The sequence below is a fragment of the Manis pentadactyla genome, chromosome 1, assembly GCF_030020395.1.
Source record: "Manis pentadactyla isolate mManPen7 chromosome 1, mManPen7.hap1, whole genome shotgun sequence".
In the NCBI taxonomy this organism is placed as follows: Eukaryota; Metazoa; Chordata; class Mammalia; order Pholidota; family Manidae; genus Manis; species Manis pentadactyla.
This window is the reverse complement of record NC_080019.1, coordinates 164,891,015-164,912,513: the sequence shown is the minus strand read 5'-3', so window position 1 is coordinate 164,912,513 and position 21,499 is coordinate 164,891,015. Positions and strand designations below refer to the sequence as shown.

The following is a 21,499-nucleotide window of genomic DNA, read 5'->3' as shown; positions in this document are numbered from 1 at the left end:
GCCAAATCCTAGGTAATACCATTCTAGTCAGTGCCTCAGTTCTGACCAAGTGAATAAGGCTCAGGCATCAATTACTTAGAAGGGTAGTCTGAGGATACCCAAACGAGAGTAGGCATCAGTGTCACCTAATAAATGTGTCTGCAATTATTGTTGGTACACTGACTCTATATCTTGTGCTTTTTGTTCTTTCTTTCCTTATTTTTATAATCTTTATATCTCTTACCCTTTCTTCTGCTGTGTTTTTTTAATCTTTTTTTGTTGTTGTTCTTACTAGACCTACCCACAAGTGTTACATAACTATTTTGGTGGAATTTAAAACTAAGAGCAAGCATCTGTAATTATAATCAGACGAGACTTAAATCTATAAATAGCCAAGAATTATCTTAATCTCTGAGCCTTTTTAAAATACAATTTTGTTTTTAATTATACAAATGATACGGAAGCAATACTTCAAAGTTGGTGGGGGGAAGTCAGTGTACTGTTAGAAGCTAGCTATCTCATGTAAAGTCCCACTATCAACTCCTGATTTATTGAGCCAATGTTTAATAACACTGTGGAATTGTGGTAACCGTAGAGACTAAGAGAGGATGGAGCCTATTTCACCCACCTTCCCTTGGCACCCAGAGTGTATATTTAGTACCACTTAACTGTGTGACCAAGGGCAAGCTATTATACCTCTCTACCTCTCTGTTCTTCCTTTTCTTCATCTGTAAAACAAGATTAATTATATTACTTACCTCACAAGAGGAGTTGTAAAGCACCAACAACAGTATCTGACATATAATGTCTAATAAGCATAATTATTATTACAATATTGCTATAGTGGTAGTATTGTGTTCTATCATAGCCCTCTTATATTCAGTACCTATATCAGTATTCAGGAAGAATTTACAGAATTTCTACACTAGTGCTTCCATTATTTAAGGGAATATTTATAAACATCAGCCTTTTATTCTTACATGGAGGTGTAATTAGGTTCATATAAATATCACTTTGGTAAATCTTTCTAGCTTTTTTCCCTAGTAAAAGTAGATACGATAATAATAGTAGTAATAATTGACATTTACTACATGTTTACTGTGTACCAAATGCTGTTGTTAGCACTTCATGTATACTAACTCATTTAATCCTTTCCACCACCCTGTGAGATGCAGTTACCTTTTATTATAGGTGAGGAAACTGAAACATGGAGAAGTCAAGTAACTTGCCTTTGCCTAGTAAGTGACAGAATATTTGAACCTGCAGCCTAGGCTCTTGCCTATTCGATTAGTGACAGTATAGCTTTCTGTTCAAAGGCACAAATTCTGAATCCAGGTTGCTTGAGTACAAATCTGGGATTTAACACTTTTTAGCTGTTGGACTCTGAGGGCAAGTTTCTCAGCCACTCTGTGCCTCCATTTATGCATCTGTAAAATGGTTCATTATTAAAAGGATTATTAAAAGGACTAAATGAAATAATATATCTTAAGCACTTAGAATGGTGCCAAATGAATCACTTAATATTTGTTGACCATTATTTCTGTGGACTTGTATGTATACAGTTGAGATTATACCTTTTTTAAAAATATTACATCATGAGCATTTTTACACATCCTTAAAAATTACAAGCGATAACTTTAGATGACTGTCTGTAGTGCTGGAAGGTTACCATCAATCCCCAGCTGAGTGCCAGGTAGTAGAGGTGGGTTGGCCAACCTCAGCAGATTGCAGTCAAACCAGGAGATCTAGGATCTGGGTGGAGGAATGACAGGGCAGAGACATGCAAGAGCTGGTGGTTAGAATATGGGCAAGCCTAAGAATAAGATCTAGGAACACAGATCAATAGCAAGAAATGAAATCTGCCAATGAGTCATTTTATAGAAACAAGTGATTGTTGAAGGTGGAGGTCCATTTGAAAGGCAAAACATGGAAAGCAGAAAGGAGAAAGGAAGATTAAATAGAAAATTAGATTCAGAAACCTTGTGTAATTACTCATTACTGCAAGAGCATACAGGTTGTAGGTTATAACTGCTGTTATCTTTTTTCAATATATGTGAGGGGCTCTTCTCCAGGGTACTGTGTGACAGTTATTAAAAGGCAGTATTTTCCTACATAATTGAAATATGTTTAATTCCATAATAGTAATATATTTTTTAACCTTTAAGTAAATCAGTTGACAGTGGCTGAGTTGAATAATAGTTGTTGAAATTGAGCTTCTGAAGAATTCTACATGTCTCATATTTCTGGGGGACTAGAAGATGTGGATGCATATTCACTTAAATTTCACTTTCTGTATTTTTTTTATTAATAGCTAAGTAAATAGTGCTGTTTCTTGAGAAACATTGTACCTTTCTGAGTTTTCTTTTTACTGTTAAAAAAAGCAAGCTTTGACTTTGTTAAATTAAACAGAGACCATTTAAAAGAGAACAAGTGAGGGCTATTAATTCAGAGTTTGCTGTAGCAAGGGAGTCAGCCACCATCACTTGCATTTGGCAGAGAGGCAAAAAACTTCTCTTTTTCGGGGGGAAAAAAGAAGACTTCAGATATTATAGGAATTTTGGAGGCAAGCTTACTAGAAGCAGGATCTTGTATGTAATTGGTTAGGGAGGATGCTTGCCTTTGTCTGTTCCTGCATTAGAAGTGAGTCAGGTGCCCCGTGCGGAGCAAAAATTGGGGAAGTTGGCAGTTACTAAGTCCTGACCGTTTTTTACTGATTGCTACAAAGGTTGTGGTTTGACTTCCTGGACTAGTTGCTCCAGCAGGTTGTGGGTCAGTATTCTGTTTTGTATAATGGTCTGGCCATTGTCTGTTGTGCATATTCAGTCTCTCACCTTCATTAATTGAACCTAGGGAAAATGGCTCCTTAAAATGATCAATCTTATTAGTCTTTATCAGGAGATTGATTTTAAGTCAAGGGTTTTTGTCATAATAAAACCAATTAATATTAATAATATTCATTCCTGTTCCCCAGAAATAAGAGCAGAAAGTGTGAAATCAGTTTTCAACTAAACCTTACATAGGCTCTTTTCTTCAATTATACAGTATTTATTCCTAAAAGATTGTATATTATAATGATTTAATATTAGGTATTTAATGCAATGAACAAATGTCCTAACATGCTTTAATGCCCTGTGGATATTGTAATTAAAATTTTGATTAATGACTTAGATTTTTTTCCAAATTGTAATTAAATGTTTCCTGCCTTGTTATTTTAAAAGATAGTTGGCTAGGAACCCCCTTCAATCCACCAAAATGTCTTTAGTATTATATAAATCTTCAGGTTCATTACAAGAATTTAGATAAAGAGATTTTTTTTTTAGGTTTTGAAAATACTACATCATGTGTTTCTAATTATTTCAGGCCTTTGATTCGCTGAACTCCTTTTTTACATCTTTACCTGTTCTTCAGTGTCTGACTTTCTCAGGGTACAGTTGTAAAAAAGAATCTTAAACTTTAAATTTCAACTCCAAGCAATTGGATTTTGTTTTAAAGTAAACTATATAGGTATTGCCTTGGGTAATTCACAGCAGGAAACCTTTTGAGAAGAGTCATCTGCTAAGGATGGAATCATTGCAATAGTCTTGAGCCCTTGGGCTGTCTAGTCACTGTGAGAGCTAAAACCGTAAGGGGGAGGAGAGAGACCTTTATTTATCAGCAGGTGGAATTCCATTTAAATGAACCTGGAGGGACCAGAGAATTGCTATATTAGATCTAAGTCTCTTCAAATTGGAAGCCAAATCCTGCAGAAAATGTACTGTAGTAGGCTTTCTCTACCACAGTAGACAAATATGTATCTGGAAGCAATAGAAGGCCTTTTTCTCATTCCAGAACAGTGGAGAGAATAACCTGCTTTAACCTTCTGCCATCACTGTGTTTGGATGCAAAGAAAAGAGTGCTAAAATTTAGCTTTCTATGTATTTCTGACCTAAAGAGATTTATAATTTATTACACTTTGGGAATAAAAGAGCATTACACTTTGGGAATAAAAGAGCATTTCTTAAGACTTGTACTCTGGTTGTTGGATAGGCTATAGTCATAGGATTCTTGCATCCATGAACATAAAGTATAATATATTCTGTGAGCTAGGATACAGGAATACATTTTATGTATATATTAGTCATTAAAATGGGATTCTGCCTATTATTTGAATAATGGAAAAACTACATTTATAGTTCTTATAGATTTTCTGGTAGACAGACCCTTTCTTGAGAAATAGTTACATAATTAAAAAAAAATAAGGCACCAAATAAGAAAAATTAGCTTTTACAATTACCATTAACAAATATAAACACAGTTGGCAATAAGTTGGACTCCATGAGGCTCCATGCAGTAGTAATAGCTCCAATTACTGTCACAAATGTTTGTAATTGTATCTATTGCTGCCAGACAATAAATGCTTTTTAATATAGTAAGGACATAAATGTACATGCTGCTGTTGTTGAAACAAAATAAAATTTTCAGCAAATTTATCCTTGAAACACCTGCTATAATCAAAAAGAGGTGAATGCTATCAAAATAAACTGCCTAAATTAACTAGACACACATACATTTTTAGAGCAGCCTGTGTGATTATCCAACTGCCACATCGTCTCAGAGAATGAAGGAAAATATTCACTGGTGGACTTTTACAGGCAAGCTTTCTTTGAAGGAGACTATACAAAATAGAACACTGTTTTGGATATTTGTATTATTTTTAAAACGTATTATTTTGTGGACTTGAAGTTGTATTCACAAGACCAACTTCTTTTTTTTTTCCTTTGCATCATGGGATAATGAACTGATACCAGGTTGTGGGAAGGAATCCTATGCTTAAAATTATATGTGCAAAAATACTCAGAAGGATGGAGAAAAACCCAGCCATCCTTCAGCAACTGGAAAAGATTTTTAGCTGCTTCTGTCACGGTCCTGTTGAACACGCAGGATACTCTGTGTTTAAAGATAGTTGATGATGCTTTCCTTCCTATTTACCCTGAATGTGATAAATGTTTCAACTGGATCAGGGAAAGGTTTCATGTATCACAAGCTGAAATAGGAGAAATAGGAGAACAAGTGTTTTTGCTTTAGAAATTGCCATCAACTCTAACTAAAGAGCATCAACAGTGGTGGTAGATTTTAAGGAAGTAACCAAAAAAGACTGCATGTTATGTAAATACTGCAGAGGGGAGTTAACTAATAGACATTTGTGATTGAGAGCAGTGAATTAATACATATTGATTATAATTAAATTTTCTAGACTGCCTAAATATTTCATTATTGCAAAGTATGATTTAATGTTAAATTACTTAACATAAAATATGAATTGAAGCAGAAATCATTTGTCATATGTACCTCCCTATATACTTTTTAATTGGCTTGACTCATCAATGATATTAGAGTAATTCTCACGATCAACTATGTTTTATTATAAATGTCTTAATATTTGGACAAATTTTACCCCCGTAGACTTTATTCCACATCTGATTCTGTGTCCTTAATTTATGTTTCTTAGTTCTTCAAATGTGCAAATGGCTCTTTAGTTTTTCTGTATTTTGAGTATCAGTATGAGATCAAAGTTTTGATTAGTAGATTCTTGAAGTTGAGAGAGACTGTCAAACTCAGCTCTTCCAGCTATCCACTGTGATGGTTCCGCATCCTGTGAAATATTTATACTCTGATTTGGCCTAAGAATGTTCCTACATTGTCAGAAGGCCCTCCTTCCCACCCCGTTCACTCCCTGTCTGCCTCGCTGGATCTCTTCTCTGGGCTTGTAACTCCTTAAACCTAGACACTTCACACAAGAGATTTGTGTGGGTGTATGAAAGGGTGTAGATGGAGTAAACAGGAATAATAAGTCTGAATCAATTTATCACAACACTTTAGTAAATAGATGGTAGTCAGTAAGATAATCTCTGAGCACACTTTAGAAATGTCATTATTTAACCAACCAGTATTTTACTTAGAGATTATTGGATCCCCAGTTTCAGTTCAATTACAGGCAGGTGTGAGGATACCAGTGATTGTTATGATAGCTTTTGCTTACCCTCTCTGTATATTGTCTTATCTTTCTCTACAACAGGAGGAATATCTAGAAAAGGAAGCTTCCCAAGGAAGTATGTATTTCTAGCAATTGTGATTCCCATTCCCATGCCCCCTGCAACAAATTCACACTTACATCATATACCACACGTATATACTCAATTCCTCTTAAGTTGTATCTTTATAAAGAAAATATTTATAGAGAATATTTATGAAGAAAAATCATGTTTTCATACTGCAAGGCTATACCACAGAAGACTTTAAGCTCCTGGCAGTGAGAGAAAAATGTCACATTTAAAAATTCAGGAAAGCCACATTCTGTAATTATCCCACAACCTGAGGGGCATTTTTCATTAGGAAAGTAATTCAATCTCATGAAAAAGTTATTTAATTTAATGGACAATTTCTGTTTTTGTTTCTCAAACACACATAAATACATGCACAAATGTGAGCAGAGATGAAGCTGAAAGTTAATTTAATAATTAGAACAAGAAGAAATCACAAAACTGCTTGTGCAAAGTGGCAAAAAGAGAATACAGATAATGTTCTATTATTAGGGAAGGAATTGTTCTGTGTGGAGGAGGGAAATATGTTGCTCATGTAAATCATGATAAATTATTGACCTGTCCCAGAAATATTTGCTGCAGTGAATTTAGACATATGCAACTCCCTCCATCAAGCTGTCTTCTCTGCTTCTTTCACTTAACCTGATTTCCTGCCATCAGATTTCTGAAGTATTCTGTCATTGACCATGGGTGGAAGTATTAAACATGTCACAGGAACATCGGTATTCCACACTGGAATCTTGAGACTGATCTCTTTTGAACTGTATCTCACACTTGGCCCTACCTCTCTACTGCTGCAGCTACAGTCTCTCTCCCTCCAGTTGAAACAAAGAGGAATTATCCAGATGGACTTGTTGCCTAGAGGCAGGGAGTACAGTTAGTAGACAGTCTCCAGCTGTCCTCTCCTTCAGTGGCAGAGAGCTTTCTGCCCCAAGGCCATGCCCTTCCAGAGTAGCCACATCTGGGCTTATGTGAATTTTTTATAGTCTGGAACTATTATAAATAATGCTGATTTGAAATTTTTATGCATTTCTTTTGGTAAACATGTACACATTCCTACTGGATTTTCTACTGAGATTGGAATTGCTAGGTCATAGTATATGTACAATGTTCAACTTTTGCAGGCTCATCCAAATAGTTTTTGAAAGTGGTTATAGAAATTTATACTCCTTTTATTTCATTTTATTGTTTTACCTTTTGTACTGAGATCTGCAATCCATCTAGCATTGATTCTTATAAGTGATGTGAGGTAGAACTCGATTTATTTGGTTTCCATACCTACGTGCAACTGACCGAGTAAATTGCAAAGGTTATCCTTCCAACAGTGTGCTGCTTGTCAATAAAAAGTGAGCATGTATGTGTGGATCTGTATCTGAAAACAATTTTATTACATTGATCTATTTTTTGTTATTTGATACTATTGAAAATGGTATCCATACACACATCTCAGTATACTTGTTAAATTCACTTACTCATTTTAATAATAGGCTTGTAGATTCTTTTGCATTTTTGGTATATGCTATATATTATCTGCAAATAACATCAATCTTATTCCTTCTTTACAAGCCTTATCCCTTTTCCTTTTCCTTCTTTTATCTTGCCTAATATACTTGTTAAGAACTCTATAGTCTGTGTTGTATATAAGTGTATTAGCAGGAGGAAAGTTTTTAATAATTCAATTTTGCCCTTAAATATGATGTTAGCTTTATGATTTGTAGAAATATTCTTTAGTAGATTAAGGAACTTCCCTTTTGTTCCTAGCTGCTAAGAGTTATTATTATGAATGGGTGTTAAATTTTTTCAAATGAGTTTTCTTCTTCATCCATTGAGGTGGTCATACGATTTATCTGCTCTTTTTTCTCTCTCGTTATGTGGATTATATTGATTGAGTTTTGAGTATTAAACTAGACTTGCATTTTGGAATAAATGAAACTAATCGTGATTTACTACCCTATTTTTATATGACTAGATTTGATTTGGTGGTATTCTGTTGAGAATTTTTATGTATATATTTACAAAAGATGTTCACCTATAATTCTTGTTTTTTAGATGCCTTTGCAGGCCTCAAAAACAAGTTGGCAATTGCTCTCCTCCCCTTTTTTTATTTCTGTTCTCTGATAGAATTTATATAATACTGTTGTTACTTCTTTCTTAAATGTTTGGGAAAATCTATTAATGAAGCCATCTAGGTCTGAATATTTCTTTGTGAGAAGGTTTTTACATATATTTATCCTAAAATATTCTAAGCTTATTTTTCCATTATGTAATTGATGTATAAATATATTCTTGTAAAAATTCAGATATAACACTAAAGTCTCCTTTAACCATTACCCCCTTAAGTTTTTTAGTTATACTTTATCATTTCATCAGGGAAATGATATGATACAGTGGCCCTTGCAAGTTTGGGCTTTCTGACTGATTTGCCCATGTGAGATTGGGTAGTCTACTTAAAATTAAAAGTAGCTATGTCTCAATTTCCTCATCTTAGTAGTTTTTAAGAGAACTGAATGTGATGGTGTATAGGCAGTGCTGAGCATGATGCCCAACACATACTAAACATTCCTGGAATGTTAACACTGAAGTTACTATTGTTAGATTTAAAAAATCTCAGAATGGATGTGATTATTGGGAAACTACTCAGTACCCAAGGAAGAAGATAGAAAAGGTTTCAGAGTAGCCAAAGTAGGTATTACAAAAAACTATACACTAAAACTCACATATTTTATTTATAGTAGTGTCCAATATAAATCCTTCTTTGGAGTTTACTTACACCTTTTTTTAGAGATTATTCTGAGAAGGTTGGTTATCCCTATTGTTTGTCCACAGCAGATTAGAAGCAGCAAACCTCTTGTAGCAACTATGCTTTAGTAAAATAATCAAGCTAAGAAACACTTACTTAATGTGCAAACTTGAATTGCGAGTTGTTACAGTTTCTTGTGCTTTTTATTGAAATTGGGTGGTACAATAAGGAAATGAAAGAGGAAGCTTGATGTAGTGGAAAATTTATAAGTAAGTGAGAGGACATTTTATAATTGACAGTGTAAAAATCACACAACCTCAATTTGTTACCCAGTCTGTGAAATGGAGGTACAGATTTCCTCCCCAGAATGATTTCGAAAATCCATGGAGAAAGTGAATTCAGAGTTGAAACAAAGGCCTAGTGAGAAAAATGAGGCTAGGACTTTAAATGAAGGGAGCCCATAAAGCCCTTGGAAATATTTTTGTGTTCACTAAAATAAAACTGCAAAGCAGAACACTGAATTAAGATTTCATTAATAATTATTCATAACAGAATTGAGGGAGTATCAGTTAGAGGGCAAAGATAGGGTAGATGACAGAAGTAAAATTTTTGTGATAGAAAGTAATTCAATACACATCAGAGCCTTGGGGCTCTGCTCCTGTCATTAGGGGCTGGAGTGAAAGGTACCTGTCCTGTAGACCTGTGAACTACTGGAGTCAACTGTGCTCTGACAGACTTTTCCTGAGCCCAGGAAAATACATCCCAGGATACACTAAGGTGGCTTCCTGGCCTTTTTCTATCAAGAGTCCTTTCTTACTCTGCCTTCCCACACATAAAGAAGTTCAAACTTGGGTTAAAAAAACTGAGTTTGACATACTACATTTTATAAATTAGTGAAACTTGGACACAGATACAAGTTGCACTTGCCATCTCTAGTTCATGTTTCATCAGTCTTTCCCTTGCAGTTTCAAAAAGAGCTTTAAGCATTGAATCAGAGATCCAGACAAAGAAAGAAAATGTCTCTGCATGTGCAGAAGAAATCCTTCAGGTGTTGTTCCATTGAAGTAAAACTAGAGATCTATATAGTCTTGCCAGTCACTTTAACAGCTGCAACCACTTTTCATACACTTTGATTTATGGTATACTGTGAATCACCATCTGCAGACCCATCATCACAGTTCTCCAGTTTCTGGAAAAGGGAGATAAGATTTTGTGCTAATGAATTCAAAGTGGGGAGGGGATTACAGTTACAATACCTTTGCTATCTACCTCAAAAGTGACAGAAAGAATTAGGCATAAGAGTTTATGTGAAAGGATTTTGAAAGATAGAAAGTCTAAAGAAATGATATACTGTATCATATTTAGTCTTCTCATTTCCACAGAGAGGAAATATGCTAGATTAGGTGAAAAACTCAACTTTGATAGAAAAGAGAAATGACATTCAATGAACTTGCTTAGAAACTTTGGAATAGGTAGGTGACCAGTTAACTCCAGTGACCCATGAGTCTCAAATGATATATAACGAAAAGAATTCTTGGTTTATCTTAGATACTGTTTAGTAGTTCACTTTATCACAAAGAAAAGCAGCATATATATGGAAAATGTACTGGTTTGAGAATGCCTTCCATTTTCCAGACATGAAACTTTGGAGAGGTCATGTAACCTATCTGATTCTTGGGTTTTCCTCCTATAAATATGTGTATATATAGTCAGTTTTTCTCTAGTACAAACAACCTCCAATCACAGTGATTTACAATAATAAAAATACACATTTATTCTCATTCAAGATACATGGCTGCTGATGTATGGCTCAGCTGTAGCTCTACTCCATCTATGTACCATGTTTCTTACTCCCAGACCCCGACTGAAAGGATAACCCCTGTGTGGGGCATGCCTATTATCATGGCTGAAGGAAAGGTCAAGAGAGCTGGTGGATGCCTCTTACAGCTTTGGCACAGTACTGGCATAGGCCATGTCTACTGTCATTCCACTGGCCAAAGAGAATCATATGGCCAAGGCCTGCATCGTGGAGTAGTGAAGTATATGCCCACAAGCAGCTGGAAATCACATAACCCTCTTATAGGAAAGGGTAGAGATGAAAAGGAAGGGAGGAGAACATATACTTAGCACTTCAAGCCTTTATGAATCTCAAGTAAGGAAAGGTATATAAAAGTGCATAGTAACCTAATGGTTTCTCTACTAATGTAAGAATAGCCATCATTGTTGAACAGTTCCTTTTACTGTTACTTATTTTGGGGACCAAGTGTTCTTACCCATCACATTAAAACCCATCTTTTCTCCATTTTTACAACAAACTTTTTAAAGTTTTAACAATGTCAGTCAAGTTTTTTAAAAGCTATGTATTTTGCCTGTTTTGCTGTCATATATTTAAAATATTAAAAGTATAATCACATTTCCACTACAAATTAAATGCTTTTCAAGAACTTCTTGGGCATCTAGAAAGATTTTTAACTTTTTTTCCTTTATGATTAAAGTGATAAAATTCTCTTGTATAAGTTTGGAAAATTTTGGAAGGATGAGGAAATTTTAAATACCAATATTCAAATCCCTGTCTTAGTGCACACACACATAGGCATATAAATATGCCCAAATATTGTTTTACTAAACGGGACACCTAATGAATATACTCTTTGGGGAATGTTTTTCCACTTTACTGCATGTTGTGACATGACTTTTTAATGATTATTAAATATTTTCTTGAAAACATGAATTCAGTTTTTTAATATGCTATACATATATGTCATATGTTATCCATATATAATTATGCAGCCAAGTAATAAAACAAACTCATAGGCCCACTACCCAACTTGAGAACTAGGCCATTACAACACCCTTGAGGTTACCAGGCTGCTGCCCCTTCTGCTCTCCGGCGTTGTCAGTAGCTGCTGCTGGGGCTGTTGAAGTGCCTTCACGTAGGCCGTGTCTGCCAGTGCATCACTGGGTTTGCTTGGGTCTGAGCTTTATAAACATGGTATCACACTGCATTATTTTTAGTAGTGAAATGAATATTACAAAATTAGTTTAAGCTGTTCTCTACTGTTAGATATTTAGAGAGTTTTATGCTGTTTTATTTTTACAAAGAACTTGTACATTAATCTTTGTTTGTATCTGCAATTATTTCCTTGGGAGTAATTTGTAGAAGTGAAATTGCTGGGTTAAGGGGTGAAAACACTTTTAAGGCTTTTTTTTTTATAACTGTTCATTAGGAAATGTGCCCATCTACATTTTAATAAAACAAACATTCAGATTTTCCTGGCAGATAATGATAAATCATTACTAGCTTTCCACTTTAAATGGCAATGAGAATACACAAATGTCCTTTTGACTTATTAAAAAGTCCAAAACCAAATCCTGAGTATTTCTGACTCCCTGAGATCTGTTCTTTGTCATGTTTTGATATTACTATCCTCTTTGTTCCTAAGGCTAGAAACCTTCAAGACACCTTCTCTCTACTTGCCCACCTCCACTTCAGCCACTCCCCCAGGTCTGTACCTACAGTGTCTCTTGAATCCATCCTTTCCCTTCCATTCTTAGAAGCACTGCTCTAATTCAAATCCTGCTGAGCTATCACAGGGACCATAACACAACTTCTTAACTGGTCTCCTACCTGCCTTGTTAGTTGCCTTTCTAATCAGTCCTTTACTCTGTTACTTTCTCAAAATACAGACTTGTCTTTAAAATGAAACCAGAAATCATTGATAGTTCTCCATTACCCACGTAAGTTCCACACTCCTTAGTTAAAGCCCTTGGTCAAATTTAATCCACCCCTCCAGTTGTGTTTCCATGTGTTTCATTCTCCCCACTCACCCCAAGAACTTTGTGTTTTATGTTCTATCCAGCCTGGGCTACTTTTCCCTATGTATTTTCCTGTTTTTCCTTATTCTTCTTACTCTCTCAGCCTGAAATACCCTTCCTCTCCCACTCCTTTCAGCCTGTTGAAATGCTACTCATGCTTCAAGATTCCACTGAAATGCCAGCTGGGTAGAAAATAATGCTGGGTAGAAAAAGCAGAACACAAACTATTTTAAACACATCAATTACAATTGATTTTTTAAAATCATATATGTAAAATGTATATATGTGTGTGTCTTTGTACATGTGTAGATTGACCCTTTAACAACACAGGTTTGAACTGCATGTGTCCACTTACACAGATATTTTTTTAAATAAATATGCAGCATCTGTAATTGGATGTAAGGCAGAGGTTTCATGGGTGATGTGGTCAACAGAAATGGAAAAATGTTGTACATAGTGGCCTGTACAGGGACCAAACCTATGACCTTGGCTTTATTATCATTATACTCTAACCATCTGAACTAACTAGCTACTATCTGGGCAACGAGAAAGAAATGCTTGTATCTAAGAGCACAGAGGAGCCGAGGCCGGGTCAGGCAACTCAGAGGAAGAAGGCAGGAAACCTTTATGCTTTCTAAGTGCACACCTCCCAGCAGGAGCCTGATCTACCTGCAGGCAGGTGTCAGCCCTGGCAGGGACCAGTAGAGCAGCTAATTCACCATCTGCTAGCTCTCTTTTTTCTTTTAGACCCCACAACCCTCCTGTTCCTTTTCTACTTTTCTATGTTGCATCTGAAGTTAATTGACCCATTTTATATACAGTAGGCTATCAGTAGTTAACTTTTAGGTACTTGAAAGTTATATTCAGGTTTTTGACTGATTTTCATCAGTGCCTCTAATCTCCACATTGCTTCATAGTCAACTGTATATATATTTGGACAGAGACAAAAACTGATAGGAGCACTTGAGCCTGGTGTCTATTAAGCTTCTGAAATTCTTTTTGGAATCAGGTAGTATGAATACTTTTTAAAAAATTGATAACATATTTGCCAGGCTCATTTTCTTTCATAAAGATGCTTGCTTAGTCTTTAGCAGGTTTCCATTTTGAGGTTTACCCATATCTGATTGAGTTCCAGGAGGCCAACAGTTGCTTCTCCTCCCTGTTCCAGTGTTGACTGGCTCAGTTGGAGGAGGCTGTTTCCTTGCCAAATGTGTCTAGTCAGTCATGGATGATGAACAGTCCCCTCAACTATAAAATGAAAACATTGCACTAGATGACTGTTAAATGGATGAGTAGATGATCCCTAAGGTCCTTTCCAGCTCTCGTATTCTGAGCTATTTTTTGCTCACAAGACAGAAAAATGCTTAAGGACAAAGGAAACTGCTGACTTGTTCTGCTCCAGCACCCTCACCGGTGTCTGGTAGTCACTTGCTCCTTTTATTAACTCTGAACTGCCAAAATGCATTAGTACATGAGGCTTCCAATCCAGGTGCACTGGTACCTTTGTGGCCTTGGGTGTGTCCCTTTCTGTCACTCGGCCTCTGTTTGCTTATTTGTGAAGTGATAATGGTGAGACTAGATGTTCTTTGAGATTCTCTGCAGCTTTAGTGTGTTAAAATTTTATCATTGGCATGTGTGAAGTACCCAAGGAATTTTTTGCCCTACAGTCACTAGCCTGTGTTTCAAAGTTAAGAAATCAGTAGAATGGGACTATTCACAAAATCTTGTCTTCACAAAATAGTGTATATGGCATAGTGAAACATCAGGTTGTGCAAACAGATATGTCTGATTGAGGGATATCCTGATTCTATAGCTTACTTAAACTTACAATATTTTTTCTCTCACTATGAATATTTCTCAGGTCTTAAAATTGTTGCCGGTAGTAATAATGTAAACCAAAAAATTTTGAAGATGTAGGAAATTAAAATGTTGGAGTAGATTTGAAATATGCACATTAATTCAGATCAGTGTAGTAGTACCTCGTTTATCTCAAAATATGTAAAGTCTAATAATCATTATAGACTTCCTTTTCTGAGAAAGAGGCCCCAAAGTCTTACTGAAGAAAAGAACCCCCATTTTAATTTCCAAGGGACAGACTAATATTTGATATATGATACTTGGTTCCAAAGTTGCTTCTAGAAAACATAATTGTTACTGCTTAAACAAGTATTTCTTTCCTAGTAATTAGATTTTTTTTTTTATTTTGATGGGTAGTCATAAATATGAACCACCAGCAGTGCAGGAATAATTTATATTCAAATTGTCAGATACCACTCTGTGAACACATGAAATAATTTACATTTGTTTAGAACCTTTTATCCTAAAGTACTATACACATATTTCTTTATAATCTGATTGTAAGCTATATATAGGACTTTCCCACCTGAAATAGAATAGCAACCAAAGTAATTAAAATAAAGGATACAACTTCAAAAATTTATAGGAAAGAAGGAAATGTAGCAACTTTTACTTGCTCCTGTGTGCTCTTATGCCTGTAGGATTGGAGAATCCATGTTGACCAAATGCACCAGCACAAAAGTGGAATTGAATCTGCTCTAAAGGAGACCAAGGTATGTGAATTACTTCAGATGATCAGTATACATTTCCTCATCTGTGGAATACCTGTCACGGGAGAACATGGAAGAAAAAGACACACAGTCCATGCCTTTGAGGACCTTACTGATTGAATGTATCCTATTACACTTCTATAGCCCTAATGCCAACTAAACGAAAAGGTAACTTTATATAAAAGCAGTAGAATTCATATCTATTACATTCCATATAGGAACTTTTTTCCTCTCTGAACCCCAGGGAATAACAGAGCACTAGGCCAGCGACACCTAGAATGATGGCTAGAACCTGCAGCTTCAGCAGGCTTGCTGCCCTGCCAGAAATAAGGGAAGACATCACAAAGGAGCAAAGTTGGAATGAGAAGTTATGGGTCCCAGACTAAAGCTATAAATTTAATCTTCTACTTCCAGCTAGAATATTCCAGTCATCTTTGAATTGTTCTACAAGAGATTCATGATGTTATTATTCCTTTACCTACCTTGTGAACTTTATATAAAGCAAATTCTACTCACATATATTTTAGATATACATAAGGACAAATGACTTGACTAACACTACCAGGTGCTTTTTTATCTTAACATTCTGCAAAGTGTACTGAAATATTTCTCATTACAGACTTCTTTTGCTAAAATTTCAAACTGCCTTTTCACAAATAGTTGAGAAGTTGTGGGATGAACTGACAGAGATTTAACCCCTTGTGAACTATTTTTGAAAAATATGTTTGTGAATTCTTATACCTACTAAAATTCCATGGAATTTCTAGGGATTTTTGGACAAACTCCATAATGAAATTAGTAGGACTCTGGAAAAGATTGGCAGCCGAGAAAAATACATCAACAATCAGCTTGAGCATTTGGTTCAAGAATATCGTACAGCTCAAGCCCAGCTGAGTGAGGTAACTTAAGAATGATATCCAGGGATTTATTCTAGTTAATGAACCTAATCTGCCCACTTGATGAAGCCAAGAGAGGCAATAGAACTTACCATCTCCATTTTACATGTGGTAGGAATTATCTCCTGAAGTCTTTAAGTGTATTTCTTCATTTGATTTAAATAAATGAAGGCATATATTGTTGAGGAATGTATCTTAGAACAGGAACAGAGTGTCAGGACACCTGGTTTTCTTTCTAAGTCTGCTGTTAATTTACCATATGACTAGGAGGAAGAAGAATAGTATGCATTTACATGTGTCAGAGGGAAAAGACATCCTTGCCATAATGGCTTACAACCACATAATGAGGAATATGAAAGCAAGACATGTTCAAAGACAAGCAGTTTAATTAATTAAATGAGCATATTTTTTAATCCATTCAAAGTTTTAGAATTTCAACCATAAAATAAAATAAAACCTTCCGCCTTTGAAAGCAGCAGTTCTTTGTCCCTCAGAAGGGATCTAAAGGATTTGCTTTATGGGATTTATGCCCCTTCTTGCTTTATGTTGAGGAAGCCTAGTAGGAACACTTGCAATGTCAGATGAAGGCATTATTTTGTTTTTTCTTCTGGCAGACAAGGTTAGAAGGGCAAGAAATGGAAATAAACCTGAGATGCTTCTGTAGTTTCAGAAGTTCTCAAAGACCAACACAAAATAATCTTCACTTTTTTATTATATTATTCCCTCATATACACCTCTATTCATGGATGTTTTACTTTTTAAAAGCTGTAAAAGTCTCTGGTTAAAGCCACTGTGTATCTTTCAAATAATGATATTAAATAATTGATCTAGATTAGTACCTAAGAACATATTCTATACTCTCATACCATTTGCTAATCCTTATTAATTGCTGATCCTGATGCTGTATTATGATTGATTTTTTTCGAATTGGTTTTCTCTGCAGAGCATGAAAATCAGTTGACCGAGAGCCATTCTCCTAAACTGTTTAGGAATGACTGAGGACAGTTTTTATTGTGAATCATGTCCATGCCTTCAGTATATGAAGGTTAAGGTAGTTCATCATTTTATAGTGCTTTAGTTAAATACATGGTGCCTATTAGGGACATAAAATAGCTAGAGTTAAATGTCACTTTCACAAATGTATTCACCAGTGAGGAGGGGGTTATCATAAAATGGTACACAGGAATTATAAACACAAAAAAGTCATATTTAAGTAAACTACATCTGTTTTGAATTTGTCATTAAACAAAATGTTTTCTCCTCAGGCAAGGGAGCGATACCAGCAGGGAAATGGCGAAGTAACTGAAAGGACCAGACTCCTGTCTGAGGTACACTGTGTTTTCCTGCCATCTTCTCACCTGTCAGCTTAGCCCTGGCTGTACAGAGCCATTGCTACAACCATGGGTTGTTTATTTCAGTAATTGCTTTAAATCATTTTCTTTAGGAGAAAATCCCTACTTTTCTTATCAATAAATCAATTATGTATTTATATACTACTTGTTTCCATAAAATGCCTGATGTTGTTTTATTAAATTCAACATAAAACCTGCTGATAATACTAGCACATTTATATAACCTTCCTTAATCTTTTTAAAAACATAATAACAATTATAATTAATGTATAGAGGAATAGGTAAAGCACTGGCTTAAATGTACATGTAGATTTTAATGTTAGTCTGTAAAATATAAGATTTGTTTTGAGTGATCTTTGTTGATAACTTGCATGATCCTCTGCCCATAAATTGGGAATGGCTTGTAACCCAATCTTCTGGAAAACTTCTGGAATATTTACATATATTGTTGTATTTATTTTCATCATCTTGCAAAAAAGGCAAGACCTAATACACATTCCCATGTTTCACTGAAAAACTGAGAGGAAAAAAAAAAAAAGTCAATAGCCAATGCAGGACTAAAATCCAAGATTATCTTTGGTTACAGTCCAGTGTAATTGTCAGAATTTTTCTATGTAATATAATTAAGCTTCTTTTGTAGAGATTACTTGAGTAGTAATTTTAAAATACTAAAAATATAACTTTAGAAATATTTAGAATCTATTCAGTGGTGCCTCTAGGCAAATAAAACGTTATGTAGAAGTAAAGTGTTCACTTATGTGAGGCAAATTAACAGTTGAAGAGAGTTCAGGGAACCATTTAGTTCTTTTGGAGTAAGTAGTTATCCCCAGTTGTAACATTTCAGGTGTCTGAAAAAAATTAATTTGCTTTACTTGGATGAGCACTTTATTCCCAAGGAAGTTTTTACTCAACAGTATGATAAAAATAAAACCCACTAAGTTACAATAATTACACCTTAGTTCTAGATAATATGAAAAATGTGGTATTTTCTGTCTATTTGCATGCTAGTTTGGGATTTAGTTGTATGCCTGGTAGATGCTATGGGATAACTTCAAGGTTTGAGCTCCTGATGCCTAAAACAACAACTTAGATCATTTTATTCTATCATGTTACAACCTGAGAAAGTTAATGAGAAAGTAATTTGGTAACATTTGACATTAGGAGCATTCTGAGAAGACAAAAAGCTTTGCATAACTCACGCTTTAAAATCTTGTTATTCAAATTGTGTCCAGAATATCTTTATATTCTTCTAATATCTTTATATCCCTTTATGTATATATTATATCTAAACTAATTTTATTATTACATCACTTAAAATTTTTGAAACTTTATTAAAATTCAGTGCCCATGAAAATTCTTTTCAATTGAAGGTTACAGAAGAACTAGAGAAGGTGAAACAAGAAATGGAAGAAAAAGGCAGCAGTATGACTGATGGTGGTAGGTATACACACAGTTAAAGGAGAAAATGAGTAAGAAAAGAATATTTTTTCAAAAAACTAACAAAATGGTATAATAAGTCAGGAGTCTGCTTTTTAAAATGAATTCTAGGAGAGTTACATGGGGCAAAAATGATGTCTAAGAATCACTATACTGTTTTTCTTATAAATCAGGTGAGAAGAAGGTCCTAAGTTTTTAACTCTCATATAGGATTTTTAAAAATTCAAACTGTATTAATTCAGAGATAGAGTGGGAAATATTTAAATATGCACTGTTATGCCAATTTAAAGAAAATCTTTTGTTCTGTTTTCAGCAAGTGAGCATCATTATTTGATTTTATGTGCAAAAGAACACTTAAGTGCATGCCCCAATACCACAGAGGCAGTAATGTGATGACCTTTGTTTTTTTTTGCCTTGTCCCCAGTAGACCTGATGGCAGGGGTCAAATAATCCTCCAATAATCATCTTCCATTGTGAGCAAGTTACTTTGACATGACCCAGTGGTGATTGCCTAAGGTCCTTCTATGTCCTAGAAAGATTTTCTAGAGTTCTGATGGTACATACTGAGCTATCTCTCAAGAAGGGGGTTAGAGAGGGAGTTTTCGAGTGTTTGAACAAACCTATTTTCTGTATCTCAAAGGGAATTCTTTCTCCCCTTTTTCTCCCATTGTATCCTGTTTTTCTTCAGACAAACATACTAGTCCCTAAAAAAATACTGAAGTCAACCCTGAAACACCCTTTTAGCAATTCTTCCCCCTAGAAAGGAAGGGAGTTCAGCCTCAGTACATCAGATGCTGCATCATTTCCCATCCTAAAAGTCTCAGGTGTTTAAAATGCCACAGCAAAACTGTATGAATGTCAGTAAGTTGCTGGCTGTGTTTTAACCCTATTTTTGGCTTAAAACAAAGTGAAGAAAATGTCATACAACTCTAATATACTGGTACTCCAAATGAACATTTTTATTCCATGTCATTTTCATTCTGCAGCTCCTTTGGTGAAGATTAAACAGAGCTTAACAAAGCTGAAGCAAGAAACTGTTCAGATGGACATTAGAATTGGTGTTGTGGAACACACATTACTCCAGTCAAAACTGAAGGAGAAGTCCAACATGACTAGAGACATGCATGCAACAGTCATTCCAGAATCTGTAATAGGCTCTTATTAAAGCATACTGTTTTTTGGGCTTCTGATTAGTTGGTTTTTTTATATCAAATTGTGTTTCATGTTTCATAGATTTCAAAACATAATTATACCTCTTAAAGCATGTTCTATGGGTATTTTTTACATATATATTTACACATATTGTATCATGGGTGGTTAAAAGCCTTTAATTGAATGTAATATTTAATAAAATAATTAAAAATTCTAACTTTAGAAGGAACTTGCCCTAATCATTACATATGTTAAAGCTCCCACCTGGTGGCTCGCTTTTCTTACTGTGCCTTGGGAAGCCAGTGTATATGACCCATGCTTTCTGTAGGTACTGCTGCTGTCACCACAAGGACCTCTGACCCAAGTCCTTTCATTCTGGTCTGCCTGTGCACTGGCCACAGGACTTCCATGCCCAGACACAGCTAAGTGTGGTTGGGGAGTGGGGAGTCTAAGAACCCTAAGGACCCTTGCCTCAGGTTTATGGTTACCTAAAATTACATTTTATAAAGCATAAGAAAAAATTTCAGTGTCCCTATTAACATTTGAAGTTTATTATTTATCATGAGTATTTCATGCAAATGATTTTATATCTTCTTTGATCTAAGGCCACCTAATAAGTAAATAAATACTTCAGTCACTTTCACTCTGCTCCTAGAGTGGCAAAAAGGTATATACGTGTCTCAGTTCTACTTTTTCCCGTGATATATACTATATTAAGGAACCATCTTGTACCAGAAGGAAAAATGTTAATTCATGTGAAGATTAACCTCCTGGTACTGGTGAGCTTTACTTACACATCTTACTGAACAACTAACTTTCTAGACTGAGATTTCTAAATTGGGGAAATAAATAATATTAAGTGATTAAGTTCTAAGTGACCAGACTTGGAACTGGGGGAAACTGGTAAGGAGAACACAAACCAGAAGGTAGCCCCCATTTACTTTTAAAAAGAAAAAACTCAAGTGATAATTTTGATAAGAATACTATCTATGTATAGAACAACAAAAAAACAATAAAATTCCTTTCTCATTTTATATTCTAAAATTTTCTCCCCCCACTTTTTTCTTAGCCTTTTTTTTTCAAGATATGTACCCTAACATGCACACACACCAATCTTTTTCTTTCCTTTATAATCTCTCTAGTTCAAGTTCAGATAAAAGAAAATCAGTCTGTATAAAGTACTCCATTACTCAAAAAGTTGGTATTCAATATAACAGCAAATAAATAACTTTGCTCAGAAGTGAGGTGCACTCTTTTTGTTCCAACACATAATAATCTAGGAACTCTTCCCGTCAGTACTGTGAGCCACGTATGTTTTACTTCCTTCTCTGAAATAATAGTTTTCTCAGATTGGGCTGGATATCCCTCCCCTCTGTTTCCACAGGAAACTGAATATCTCTAATGCAGAATTTATTGTACTCCATTGTAACTTTTTTTTCCCTTCTATCCTCCAGTAGATTGAGCTGATTGAGGACAGGGA

The 21,499-nt window shown here is 35.1% G+C and overlaps 1 protein-coding gene across 1 annotated transcript in view; it reads left to right on the top strand.

The window, feature by feature from the left end:
* IFT57 (intraflagellar transport 57) overlaps window positions 1–20,050 on the top strand; it is a 51,256-nt gene extending 31,206 nt beyond the window's left edge. The window contains exons 7-11 of the mRNA XM_036930796.2: window positions 15,114–15,185; window positions 15,950–16,081; window positions 17,344–17,406; window positions 18,801–18,867; window positions 19,854–20,050. Coding sequence (XP_036786691.2) covers window positions 15,114–15,185; window positions 15,950–16,081; window positions 17,344–17,406; window positions 18,801–18,867; window positions 19,854–20,032 — 513 coding nt within the window. The 3' untranslated portion in view covers window positions 20,033–20,050. The remainder of the gene's footprint in view (window positions 1–15,113; window positions 15,186–15,949; window positions 16,082–17,343; window positions 17,407–18,800; window positions 18,868–19,853) is intronic.
* The last annotated feature ends 1,449 nt before the right edge of the window (window positions 20,051–21,499 follow it).